This window comes from Pristiophorus japonicus, chromosome 5 (genome assembly GCF_044704955.1).
Source record: "Pristiophorus japonicus isolate sPriJap1 chromosome 5, sPriJap1.hap1, whole genome shotgun sequence".
Taxonomy (NCBI): Eukaryota; Metazoa; Chordata; class Chondrichthyes; family Pristiophoridae; genus Pristiophorus; species Pristiophorus japonicus.
In genome coordinates this window covers 3963316-3977769 of record NC_091981.1, presented here as the reverse complement: position 1 = coordinate 3977769, position 14454 = coordinate 3963316, and the positions used below count along the sequence as shown (strand labels likewise).

The 14454-nt window shown below is 51.1% G+C and overlaps 1 protein-coding gene across 1 annotated transcript in view; it reads left to right on the top strand.

Annotated features, from left to right (window-relative positions):
• The window catches only part of LOC139264210 (CUB domain-containing protein 1-like), an 89122-nt gene that overhangs the window by 58241 nt on the left and 16427 nt on the right, over window positions 1-14454 (top strand). Inside the window, exons 5-6 of the mRNA XM_070880317.1 lie at window positions 10780-11007; window positions 13404-13778. Of these exons, the coding sequence (XP_070736418.1) occupies window positions 10780-11007; window positions 13404-13778 (603 nt within the window). The remainder of the gene's footprint in view (window positions 1-10779; window positions 11008-13403; window positions 13779-14454) is intronic.

The window sequence follows — 14454 nt, the reverse complement described above, 5'->3', positions numbered from 1 at the left end:
CCCCCCCCACACTCTCTTCCCCCCCCACACTCTCTTCCCCCCCCACACTCTCTTCCCCCCCCCACACTCTCTTCCCCCCCCCACACTCTCTTCCCCCCCCACACTCTCTTCCCCCCCCACACTCTCTTTCCCCCCCCACACTCTCTTTCCCCCCCCCCCTCACCCACTCTCTTTCCCCCCCCCCTCACCCACTCTCTTTCCCCCCCCCCTCACCCACTCTCTTTCCCCCCCCCCCTCACCCACTCTCTTTCCCCCCCCCCCACTCTCTTTCCCCCCCCCCCTCACCCACTCTCTTTCCCCCCCCCCCCACACTCTCTTGCCCCCCCAGACGGTAATCAGGGAACAGACGCCCTCCGCGGTGATCCTGCTGTTAAATTCCCCACCAAATGTTCGACCCAAAGGGATTCGGTGTAACTGGGGTTTTAACAGCCTGTTGCTGCCAGACACGGGTTAATTGCCCCGATACTCATTTTGTGGAGTGTCAAATTTATCCATTTTAATACAATTTTTAAGAATTAAAAAAAAAAAATTGTCTTTAAAGTTTGTCCATCTTTATTTCCCCGTGAGAGAGCCCAATCTTTGTTTTGCGCTCTCTGACTTTTTTTAAAAAGTTAGCATCAAAGCAGCTTCCTCACTTCCTGATTGGCTGTCTGTGAGGATTCTGCATTGTGATTGGCTGCTTGGGCAGGCTGGTGACATCACAGCAGCTGGCGCTCAGGGATTCCCCATTAACTTGCAGCGATTCCAGCTGCATGTCTGGAAACCCGAACTTCTCGCCATCGCGATCGCAAGATCCGTGCGCGGTGCGTACGCCGGGATTTAGCGCCGGCAAATGGTTTGCGTCTGCCACCGCAAACACCGGCAGCGGGGCCCTGAGCGCGGGGCGGGGCGCTAAGGGAGGCGTTACACACCTCTCTCGGGGCGCTAGGCCGGCTGAGCGACTGAGAATCCCCCCGAGCTAAACAGCCGGGCTCGGAGAAGCCCCGAGAGAGGGCTCCGCGAAGAGAGAAAAAAAAACGCCAAAAAACATTTCTAATACTTCCCTGACGCGACTCCAACATTCATCGCAAAAATAAAAATCGCATTTGCCCGAGGTCGACATTCCTTCCCTCGCTGCGATCGCTACAGGTCGGACCGCCCGCTTTCTCAGGCGGTCCCACCAGGGGGCGCTACTGATTGGGCGGGAGCCAAAATTCCAGCCGGCATCGAATGTCCCGGCGGGGTGCCGGAAATGTTTACCGCCACCATTGCTGCCCCTCCGGGGCGCGAGCACGGGCAACAGGAGATCGAAAATCCAACCCTTTATCATAGAATCATCGAAAGCTACAGCACGGATGGAGGCCATTTCGGCCCATCGTGACCAAGAGCTACCCAGCCTAATCCCACTTTCCCGCTCTGGGTCCGTAGCCCTGTAGGTTACGGCACTTCAGGTGCACATCCAGGTACTTTTTAAATGTGGTGAGGGTTTCTGCCTCTACCACCCTTTCAGGCCGTGAGTTCCAGACCCCCACCACCCACTGGGTGAAGAAAGTTCCCCTCAAATCCCCTCTAAACCTCCCCCCAATTACTTTCAATCTATGCCCCCTGGTTGTTGACCCCTCTGCTAAGGGAAACAGATCCTTCCTATCCCCTCTATCCAGGCCCCTCATAATTTTATACACCTCAATAAGGTCTCCCCTCAGCCTCCTCGGTTCCAAAGAAAACAATCCCAGCATCTCCGATCTTTCCTCCTAGCCAAAATTCTCCAGTCCAGGCAGCATTCTTGTAAATCTCCTCTGCACCCTTTCCTATGCAATCACGTAAGAACATAAGAAATAGGAGCAGGAGTCTGCCATACGGCCCCTCGAGCCTGCTCCACCATTTAATATAATCATGGCTGATCTGATCATAGACTCAGGTCCACTTCCCCGCCCGCTCCCCATAACCACTTAACCCCTTAGCGGTTAAGAAACTGTCTATCTCTGTCTTAAATATATTCAATGACCCAGCCTCCACAGCTCTCTGAGGCAGCGAATTCCACAGATTTACAACCCTCTGAGAGAAGAAATTTCTCCTCATCTCAGTTTTAAATGGGCGGCCCATTATTCTAAGATCATGCCCCCTAGTTCTAGTCTTCTCCATCAGTGGAAACATCCTCTCTGCATCCACCTTGTCAAGCCCCTCATAATCTTATACGTTTCGATAAGATCAACTCTCATTCTTCTGAATTCCAATGAGTAGAGGCCCAACCTCCTCAACCTTTCCTCATAAGTCAACTCCCTCATCTCCGGAATCAGCCAAGTGAACCTTCTCTGAACTGTCTCCAATACAACTTTCCTGTAATGTGGCGACCAGAACTGCATGCAGTACTCCAGCTGTGTATTAAAACATTTTTTTCGAATTCTCCAAACGAGGGGACACCGCTTTCTACATCCTGTTGATGCACAGATTTCACGATGGGAAATTCTACAAAGCGCACAGATGTAGTTGGTGTAGTTGGATGTGCAGACTAGCTTGTTGAAGTTAAAATATATGATTTGGATGAGGGAACCAAATGTAATATTTCCAAGTTTGCTGACGACACAAAACTCGGTGGGATTGTGAGTTGTGAGGAGGATGCAAAGATGCTGCAAGGTGATTTAGATAGGTTGAGTGAGTGGGCAAACACATGGCAGATGCAGTATAATGTGGATAAATGTCACGTTATCCACTTTGGTAGGAAAAACATAAGGACAAAGTATTATTTAAATGGTGACGGCTTGGGAAGTGTCGATGTACAGAGGGACCTGGGTGTCCTTGTACACCAGTCATTGAAAACAAACATACCGGTGCAGCAAGCAGTTAAAAAGGTAAATGGTATGTTGGCCTTCATTGCAAGAGGATTTGAGTACAGGAGCAAGGATAGAAACATAGAAACATAGAAAATAGGTGCAGGAGTAGGCCATTCAGCCCTTCTAGCCTGCACCGCCATTCAATGAGTTCATGGCTGAACATGCAACTTCAGTACCCCATTCCTGCTTTCACGCCATACCCCTTGATCCCCCGAGTAGTAAGGACTTCATCTAACTCCCTTTTGAATATATTTAGTGAATTGGCCTCAACTACTTTCTGTGGTAGAGAATTCCACAGGTTCACCACTCTCTGGGTGAAGAAGTTTCTCCTCATCTCGGTCCTAAATGGCTTACCCCTTATCCTTAGACTGTGACCTCTGGTTCTGGACTTCCCCAACATTGGGAACATTCTTCCTGCATCCAATCTGTCCAAACCCGTCAGAATTTTAAACGTTTCTATGAGGTCCCCTCTCACTCTTCTGAACTCCAGTGAATACAAGCCCAGTTGATCCAGTCTTTCTTGATAGGTCAGTCCCACCATCCCGGGAATCAGTCTGGTGAATCTTCGCTGCACTCCCTCAATAGCAAGAATGTCCTTCCTCAAGTTAGGAGACCAAAACTGTACACAATACTCCAGGTGTGGCCTCACCAAGGTCCTGTACAACTGTAGCAACACCTCCCTGCCCCTGTACTCAAATCCCCTCGCTATGAAGGCCAACATGCCATTTGCTTTCTTAACCGCCTGCTGCACCTGCATGCCAACCTTCAATGACTGATGTACCATGACACCCAGGTCTCGTTGCACCTTCCCTTTTCCTAATCTGTCACCATTCAGATAATAGTCTGTCTCTCTGTTTTTACCACCAAAGTGGATAACCTCACATTTATCCACATTATACTTCATCTGCCACGCATTTGCCCACTCACCTAACCTATCCAAGTCACTCTGCAGCCTCATAGCACCCTCCTCGCAGCTCACACTGCCACCCAACTTAGTGTCATCCGCAAATTTGGAGATACTACATTTAATCCCCTCGTCTAAATCATTAATGTACAATGTAAACAACTGGGGCCCCAGCACAGAACCCTGCGGTACCCCACTAGTCACTGCCTGCCATTCCGAAAAGTACCCATTTACTCCTACTCTTTGCTTCCTGTCTGACAACCAGTTCTCAATCCACGTCAGCACACTACCCCCAATCCCATGTGCTTTAACTTTGCACATTAATCTCCTGTGTGGGACCTTGTCGAAAGCCTTCTGAAAGTCCAAATATACCACATCAACTGGTACTCCTTTGTCCACTTTATTGGAAACATCCTCAAAAAATTCCAGAAGATTTGTCAAGCATGATCTCCCTTTCACAAATCCATGCTGACTTGGACCTATCATGTCACCATTTTCCAAATGCGCTGCTATGACATCCTTAATAATTGATTCCATCATTTTACCCACTACTGAGGTCAGGCTGACCGGTCTATAATTCCCTGCTTTCTCTCTCCCTCCTTTTTTAAAAAGTGGGGTTACATTGGCTACCCTCCACTCGATAGGAACTGATCCAGAGTCAATGGAATGTTGGAAAATGACTGTCAATGCATCCGCTATTTCCAAGGCCACCTCCTTAAGTACTCTGGGATGCAGTCCATCAGGCCCTGGGGATTTATCGGCCTTCAATCCCATCAATTTCCCCAACACAATTTCCCGACTAATAAAGATTTCCCTCAGTTCCTCCTCCTTACTAGACCCTCTGACCACTTTTATATCCGGAAGGTTGTTTGTGTCCTCCTTAGTGAATACTGAACCAAAGTACTTGTTCAATTGGTCTGCCATTTCTTTGTTCCCCGTTATGACTTCCCCTGATTCTGACTGCAGGGGACCTACGTTTGTCTTTACTAACCTTTTTCTCTTTACATACCTATAGAAACTTTTGCAATCCGCCTTAATGTTCCCTGCAAGCTTCTTCTCGTACTCCATTTTCCCTGCCCTAATCAAACCCTTTGTCCTTCTCTGCTGAGTTCTAAATTTCTCCCAGTCCCCAGGTTCGCTGCTATTTCTAGCCAATCTGTATGCCATTTCCTTGGATTTAATACTATCCCTGATTTCCCTAGATAGCCACGGTTGAGCCACCTTCCCTTTTTTATTTTTACGCCAGACAGGAATGTACAATTGTTGTAATTCATCCATGCGGTCTCTAAATGTCTGCCATTGCCCATCCACAGTCAACCCCTTAAGTATCATTAGCCAATCTATCTTAGCCAATTCATGCCTCATACCTTCAAAGTTACCCTTCTTTAAGTTCTGGACCATGGTCTCTGAATTAACTGTTTCATTCTCCATCCTAATGCAGAATTCCACCATATTATGGTCACTCTTCCCCAAGGGGCCTCGCACAATGAGATTGCTAATTAATCCTCTCTCATTACACAACACCCAGTCTAAGATGGCCTTCCCCCCTAGTTGGTTCCTCGACATATTGGTCTAGAAAACCATCCCTTATGCACTCCAGGAAATCCTCCTCCATCGTATTGCTTCCAGTTTGGCTGGCCCAATCTATGTGCATATTAAAGTCACCCATTATAACTGCTGCACCTTTATTGCATGCACTCCTAATTTCCTGTTTGATGCCCTCCCCAACATCACTACTACTGTTTGGAGGTCTGTACACAACTCCCACTAACGATTTTTGCCCTTTAGTGTTCTGCAGCTCTACCCATATAGATTCCACATCATCCAAGCTAATGTCTTTCCTAACTATTGCATTAATCTCCTCTTTAACCAGCAATGCTACCCCACCTCCTTTTCCTTTTATTCTATCCTTCCTGAATGTTGAATACCCCTGGATGTTGAGTTCCCAGCCCTGATCATCCTGGAGCCACGTCTCCGTAATCCCAATCACATCATATTTGTTAACATCTATTTGCACAGTTAATTCATCCACCTTATTGCGGATACTCCTTGCATTAAGACACAAAGCCTTCAGGCTTGCTTTTTTAACACCCTTTGTCCTTTTAGAATTTTGCTGTACAGTGGCCCTTTTTGTTCTTTGCCTTGGGTTTCTCTGCCCTCCACTTTTCCTCATCTCCTTTCTGTCTTTTGCTTTTGCCTCATTTTTGTCTCCCTCTGTCTCCCTGCATAGGTTCCCATCCCCCTGCCATATTAGTTTAACTCCTCCCCAACAGCACTAGCAAACACTCCCCCTAGGACATTGGTTCCGGTCCTGCCCAGGTGCAGACCGTCCGGTTTGTACTGGTCCCACCTCCCCCAGAACCGGTTCCAATGCCCTAAGAATTTGAATCCCTCCCTGCTGCACCACTGCTCACGCCATGTATTCATCTGCGCTATCCTGCGATTCCTACTCTGACTAGCACGTGGCACTGGTAGCAATCCCGAGATTACTACTTTTGAGGTCCTACTTTTTAATTTAGCTCCTAGCTCCTTAAATTCTTTTCGTAGGACCTCATCCCTTTTTTTACCTATGTCGTTGGTACCAATGTGCACCACGACAACTGGCTGTTCTCCCTCCCATTTCAGAATGTCCTGCACCCGCTCCGAGACATCCTTGACCCTTGCACCAGGGAGGCAACATACCATCCTGGAGTCTCGGTTGTGTCCGCAGAAACGCCTATCTATTCCCCTCACCATCGAATCCCCTATCACTATCACACTCCCAATCTTTTTCCTGCCCTCCTGTGCAGCAGAGCCAGCCACGGTGCCATGAACTTGGCTGCTGCTGCCCTCCCCTGATGAGTCATCCCCCTCAACAGTACCCAAAGCGTTGTATCTGTTTTGCAGGGGGATGACCACAGGGGACTCTTGCACTATCTTTCTTGCACTGCTCTTCCTGCTGGTCTTCCATTCCCTATCTGGCTGTGGACCCTTCTCCTGCGGTAAGACCAACTCACTACACGTGATACTCACGTCATTCTCAGCATCGTGGATGCTCCAGAGTGAATCCACCCTCAGCTCCAATTCCGCAACGCGGACCGTCAAGAGCTTGAGGCGGATACACTTCCCACACACGTAGTCCCCAGGGACACCGGAAGTGTCCCCGAGTTCCCACATGGTACAGGAGGAGCATATCACATGGCCGAGCTCTCCTGCCATGTCTTAACCTTAGATACCCTTAAATTGGTAATAACAATGTTACAGTTCACTTACTGATATAAAAAATAAAAGAAAAGCTACTCACCAATCACCAGCCAATCACTTACCTCATTGGCTGTGACGTAACTTTTTGATTACTTTCTACTTCTATTTTGCTTTCTCTCCCGCTGTAGCTGCCTTTTGACAGGTCGCTCCCGCGTCTCACCAACTGATGTCGGGCAAACCATGGGTGGCGAATAAGGCCTGGAGGCTTTCATACATTCAATCCATTTAGAGTAAACGTCCACTGCTACTAGAAATATCTTTCCTAGAAAGGGGCCAGCGGAATCTAGGTGGACCGTGGACCACGGTTTGGAGGGCCATGACTACAGACTCAGTGGCGCCTCCCATGGTGCATTGCTCAACTGTGAGCAAGTGTTACATTGGTGTACACATGACTCCAATTTCGAGACAATGCCGAGCCACCAAACGTGTGACCTGGCGATAGCCTTCATCATGACTATGCCTGGGTGGGTACTGTGTAGGTCGCGTATAAACATTTCCTTGCCTTTTTTTGGCAAAACTACGCAATTCCCCCATAGGAGACAATCCGAATGGATGGACATTTCATCCTTGCGTCTGTAAAACGGCTTAATTTCATCTTGCATTTCCCCGGGAACAACCGACCTGCTCCCATTGAGCACGCAGCTTTTTACTAGTGATAGCACAGGGTCCTGGCTAGTCCAGGTCCTGATCTGGTGAGCCGTGACAGGTGACCCCTCGCTCTCAGAAACATCCATGACCAGAAGCAAGTCTGCGGGTTGTGCCATTTCCACCACCCCCTTGTGGTGGGCAATGGTAGCCGACTGAGGGCATCAGCGCAGTTCTCAGTGCCTGGTCTGTGGCGGATTACATAGTCATACGCAGATAAGGTTACTGCCCATCTTTGGTTGCGGGATGAAGCATTGGTGTTGATACCTTTGCTTTCTAAGAGCAGTGAAGTAAACGGTTTGTAGTCGGTTTCGAGCTCGAACTGGAGTCCAAATAGGTATTCGTGCATTTTCTTAACCCCGTATACGCATGCTAATACTTCTTTCTCAACCATACTGTAGGCTCTTTCAGCCTTAGATAAACTTCTGGATGCATTTGCAACCAGTTGCAGTTTGCCTGACACATTGGCTTGCTGTACAAAGATGCATCACAAGCTAGTACTAAACGTTTACATGGGTCATACAATACAAGTAACTTGTTAGAGCATAGCAGGGTTCTGGCCTTATTAAAGGCTGTCTCTTGAGATTTACCCCAAACCGAGTCATCACCCTTGCGTAGCAATAAATGCAGGGGTTCCAGCAAAGTGCTCAACCCCAGTAGAAAGTTACCAAAATAGTTGAGGAGTCCCAGGAACGACCGCAGCTCCGTCACATTCTGTGGTCTGGGTGCATTCTTGATGGCCTCCGTCTTGGAGTCCGTGGGTCTGATGCCGTCTGCCACAATCTTTCTCCCCAAAAATTCCACCTCTGGCGCCAGTAAAACATGCTTGGAGCTTTTCAGCCTGAGTCCCACTCTGTCCAGTTGCTTTAGAACCTCTTCCAGGTTGTGCAAGTGTTCGGTGGTGGTACGACCAGTGATCAGGAAACACCACGGTGCGCGGAACCGATTTCAGCAGACTCTCCATGTCCCTCTGGAAGATGGCTGCCGCCGAGTGAATCCCAAAGGGGCATCTGTGGTATATGAACAGTCCTTTGTGCGTGTTGATGCACATCAATTTCTTTGACGGTTCAGCCAGCTCCTGTGTCATGTAAGCAGAGGTTAGATCCAGCTTGGTGAACGACTTCCCCCCTGCAAGTGTTGTGAACAGGTCCTCTGCTTTGGGTAGTGGGCACTGGTCCTGTAACGGGACTCGGCTGATCGTTACCTTGTAGTCCCCACAGATTTGACCGTCCCATCGCTTTTCAACCGGAACAATTGGACTGGCCCACTCGTTGAACTCGACTGGCGATATGGTTCCCTCTCGTTGAAGTCTGTCCAGCTCGACCTCGACTTTCTCTCGCATCATATTTGGGACTGCTCGGGCCTTGTGATGAACGGGCCGTGCATCAGGGACTAGACGGATCTGCACTTTGGCGCCTGTGAAGTTGCTGATGCCTGGCTCAAAAACGGGAATTTGTTTAGCACTGGGGCGCACTAGGCTTCATCCACCGAAGACAGCGCTTTGATGTTGTCCCAGTTCCATCGGATCTTTCCTAGCCAGCTTCTGTCGAACAGCATTGGGCCATCGCCTGGTACAATCCATAGTGGTAAATCATGCACAGCTCCATCGTACGATACCTTCACTGCCGCACTGCCAATGACTGGTATGAGTTCTTTGGTGTAAGTGCGCAGCGTTGTGTGAATCGGGATTAGTTTTGGCCTCTGTGTCTTGTTGCCCCACAGTTTCTCAAAAGCCTTCTGGCTCATAATTGACTGACTCGCCCCCGTGTCCAACGCCATGGAAACTGGAACGCCGTTTAATTTAACTTTTAACATTATTGGAGGGCTTCTTCAGCCTCGGGTTGAGTTGCCTCTCTCACTCGTTCAGCGTGATCCGCACCGGATCGGTCATCTTCTGCCGACCCTGCCACGTGGTGAGTCGCAGCACGTCTGCACATTCACTGGAGGTGCCCCATTGTTCCACAGCCCTTGCACACGTGGTGCTTGAATCGACATTGATGGGCTCGATGATTACCCCCACAGTGCCAACATGGTGTTAATGGATTCACATTCACGGCCCACGGCGGACTCTGAGTCACCCTAGGTCTGGCCTCTGCAGGTGTGTAGGCCCTGCCAGGTACAGTTCTGCCTGCTGAAGGCATTATTTTATGCACAGTACTTGCCGGTGAGTTCCGATGCTGCAATGATATCTGTTTAGTGGATATGAACGCCGAGGCTATCGTGATGGCCTTGCTCAGATCTAGGGATTCTGCACACAGCAGTTTGTGAAGAATGACCTCGTGGCCGATTCCAAACACGAAAAAGTCCCGCAACATTTCCCCCCAAAATCCAGCAAATACGCACTGTCCTGCAAGACGTCTTAGGTCGGTGACATAGCTCACCACGTCCTGGCCCTCGGAGCTGTAGTGCGTATAAAAGCGATACCTGGCCATTAAGATGCTCTCCTTCAACTTGAGGTGTTCCCGAACCAGCGTGCACAACTCTGCATATGTCTTGTCCATTGGTTTTGTTGGTGCTAGCAGATTTTTGATGAGGCCATATATCGTGGACCCACAAACAGTGAGGAGAATCGCCCTGCGCTTGACCGCGGTATCTTCCGTATCCAGCTCGTTGGCCACGAAGTACTGGTCAAGATGCTCAACGAAGGCTTCCCAATCATCACCCTCAACAAATCTCTCAAGAATACCAACGGCAGCCATAACCGCGTGAAAGTTCGTGATCTGTTACTCGTCGCCAATTGTTATGTCCAGAATAACTCCTCAAGGCTGTATACTGTAAGCTCAAACGGTTGTGCCCTTGGTCTCTTTAATGTAACTCCAGAATGAGGAAGCAGCATGGTAGACTACCTTTTATACCTGCTTGCCCAGGGTGTGCAGGTGACCCTTGGGTCTCCCACAGGTGCGCCCTCTGGTGGCAAGTCTTGCACAGTAGTAAAGTTTACATACATAACTGTGTTGAGATAGAGGATCAGCCATGATATTGAATGGCGGTGCAGACTCGAAGGGCCGAATGGCCTGCTACTGCTATTTTCTATGTTTCTATACCTTGTTGAAAGAAAGACTTGCATTTTGTGGAGCACACGGTGCATGCATTACACCCGACCTGGGGAAACTCCAAGAAAAAAACTAATAGATTCTGGCGCACTAATGAATTTGTTTTGTTTTTGAAATCCCGCAGAGAGGATTGAAATTAAGTTGAACAAAGAAGACGGAGTCGCTCTGACATTTAAGCAGATGTCGACGGACGACGCTGAGTCCTCCACCCCCTTCTGCATTTGCCAGTTTCCGGTCTCGTCCAACTGTGCCTCGGAGTTGCAGCTGGAGCCTGGTGATCACGTAAACGTCTCTTTCCACTTCGAGTGCAACAGAACGCAGGACGTTCTCGTGGAAGCCACCAAGAATGTCTGTGAGTGTGCCTTTGCTTTTCCGGGAGGCCCAGCTTTGTTCCAAGAATGCAGCTGTCTAGATACTTACTTAGTTCTGGGTTTCCACCGTTCGATCTTGGAAATGACCTCCCTGAGCTCGGAATCCAGGGGCAAGTCTCCTGGACTAGTTTTGATCCCCTGGGTGAGTCGGAGAGGAATTTTTCCAGATTTTTTCTCCCTAAGTTAGCCTGGGTTTTTATCTGGTTTTTGTCTCTCCCAGGAGATCACATGGCTCCGGTTGGGGTGGAGTGTAGAATGTTTCAGTGTAAGGGGTGTCGCAGTTGTGTGAGGCGGACTGGTTGGGCTGGGTGCTCTTTGCCTTTCCGCCATTGTTCATAGGTTAACATCCCCAGTATTGAAGCACTGACCACACTCGATCAGCTTCGCTGGGCAGGCCACATAGTTCGCGTGCCAGACCCGAGACTCCCGAAGCAATTGCTCGATGCGGAGCTCCTTCGCGGCAAATGAGCCAATGGTGGACAGCAGAAACGTTACAAGGACACCCTCAAAGCCTCCCTGATAAAGTGTGACATCACCACTGACACCTGGGAGTCCCTGGCCAAAGACTGCTGTAGGTGGAGAAAGTGCATCCGGGAGGGCGCTGAGCTCTTCGAATCTCAACACCACGAGCGTGGAGAGGTCAAGCGCAGGCAGCGGAAGGAGCGTGCGGCAAGCCAGCCCCACCTACCCTTCCCTCAGAGACTATCTGTCCCACCTGTAACGGGGACTGTGGCTCTCGTATTGGACACTCAGCCAACGAAGGACTCGCTTCAGGAGTGGAAGCAAGTCTTCCTCGACTCCGAGGGACTGCCTATGATGATGATGGAACCTTCAGGGCTGCTGACCGAGGGCCGTGTGGCTCTTTGTTGGCCGGCGTGAACACGATGGGCCAAAATGGCCTCCTTCTGCGCTGTAAATTTCTATGTTTCTAAGAATTGTGATGGGCAGCGATGTGAATTGAGGATATGCCAAGTCCTGTACTCTGTCATTAAGCTCTGAAATCGCCACCACAAAGCAGGGGTGCAGACCACAGCAATGCCATGCCAATGCTCTAGCGCTAGGAAGCACCCGACAGTTTTGATAGAATTGTGCAGCACAGGAGGAGGCCATTCGGCCCATCGTTCCTGTTCCGGCTCTTGGCTAGAGCGATCCAATTAGTCCCGCTCTGTTTCCCCCCCCCCATCCCCCCCCGCTCTGTTGCCCCCCCATCCCCCGCTCTGTTGGCCCCCCATCCCCCGCTCTGTTGCCCCCCATCCCCCGCTCTGTTGCCCCCCCATCCCCCGCTCTGTTCCCCCCCCATCCCCCGCTCTGTCCCCCCCATCCCCCGCTCTGCCCCCCCCCATCCCCCGCTCTGTTCCCCCCCCCCATCCCCCGCTCTGTTCCCCCCCCATCCCCCGCACTGTTCCCCCCCCATCCCCCGCACTGTTCCCCCCCCATCCCCCGCACTGTTCCCCCCCCATCCCCCGCACTGTTCCCCCCCCATCCCCCGCTCTGTTCCCCCCCATCCCCGCTCTGTTCCCCCCCCCATCCCCCGCTCTGCTCCCCCCCCATCCCCCGCTCTGCACCCCCCCCATCCCCCGCTCTGTTTCCCCCCCCATCCCCCGCTCTGTACCCCCCTCCCCCCAGCTCTCTCACCCCCCCTCCCGCATTTATCTTTCCTTTTCAAGTATTTATCCAATTCCCTTAAAGTTACTGTTGAATTGGCTTCCACCGCCCTTTCAGGCAGCACGTTCCAGATCACAACTCGCTGCAGTTTTTATTTTTAAGTCTCCTCATCTCCCTTCTGGCCCGGTGATTAGTTTTTCCATCTGCCATACCCTCCTGTTGTGAGGATGTTTTTAAAAAAAAAAAAAAAAAAATTGTGCCTGGGATGTGGGCGTCGCTGGCCAGGCCGGCATTTATTGCCCATCCCTAATTGCCCCTTGAGAAGGTGGTGGTGAGCCGCCTTCTTGAACCGCTGCAGTCCGTGTGGTGAAGGTGCTCCCACAGTGCTGTTAGGGAGGGAGTTCCAGGATTGTGACCCAGCGACGATGAAGGAACGGCCGATATATTTCCCAGTCAGGATGGTGTGTGACTGGGAGGGGAACGTGGAGGTGGTGGTGTTCCCATGCGCCTGCTGCCCTTGTCCTTCTAGGCGGTAGAGGTCGCGGGTTCGGGAGGTGCGGCCTCCCTGAGATTTGAGCTCGTGTCTCTGGATTGTTAGTCCTGGGCTCTGGATTACCAGGACAGTAACATCATCACTGATTTAGCAATCACATAGATAATGAATCCCAATTAATTCCCGAATTCTAGGCTCAACTGTGGTGGAAGATTAACCTGCCATTCCCGTCAAAAATAACTCGTCTTTTTCTTTTCCCTCTTTGCCTTTCCCACAAAGCCTGTCAGGGTTTGGACGAATGCTCGGTCAGCGATGTGGGGCTGGTGTTGCCAGGCGTACTGTCCATGCTTCCAGTTTCTCACCAGGCCTTCAGATGGGTGCTCAACGTCCCGCCTCGGATGACCATCCAGTTGGTCTCCAAACGCTTGAAACTCCGGCAACTCCTTCCGGACCAGTCTTGCGACGGCAACGTGCAGTACACCATGAGCACCTTATGCGAAAACAGCGGCAGGTTTGTCATCGGACACTTCTGTCCCGACGGTGCGATGGAGAAGATCCAGACGGCGAACAGTGTGCTGCTGGAGGTGCTGACGTTGGATGCCTGGAACACCACTGACCTGGACATCAGCTTGTCCTTCATTCCTCGTGTTACAGGTAACCGCTTCACACAAGGCCCAAGGAAAGACGTGCATTTCTATCGCACCTTTCACGACCACCGCACGCCTCAAAGCACTTTACAAGCATTGAAGTACTGTTTTTTGGAGTGTAGCACTGCCCCTCCGACAGTGCGGCACTCCCTCAGTACTGCCCCTCCGACAGTGCGGCACTCCCTCAGTACTGCCCCTCCGACAGTGCGGCACTCCCTCAGTACTGCCCCTCCGACAGTGCGGCACTCCCTCAGTACTGCCCCTCCGACAGTGCGGCACTCCCTCAGTACTGCCCCTCCGACAGTGCGGCACTCCCTCAGTACTGCCCCTCCGACAGTGCGGCACTCCCTCAGTACTGCCCCTCTGACAGTGCGGCACTCCCTCAGCACTGCACTGGGAGTGTCAGCCTTGATTTTTGTGCTCAAGTCTCTGGTGCGAGACTTGAACCCACAACCTTCTGACTCAGAGGCGAGAGTGCTACCGACTGTCGGAGGAGCAGTGCTGAGGGAGTACTGCACTGTCGGAGGGGCAGTGCTGAGGGAGTACTGCACTGTCGGAGGGGCAGTGCTGAGGGAGTGCCGCACTGTCGGAGGGGCAGTGCTGAGGGAGCCCTGCACTGTCGGAGGGGCAGTACTGAGGGAGCACCACACTGTCGGAGGGGCAGTACTGAGGGAGTACTGCAC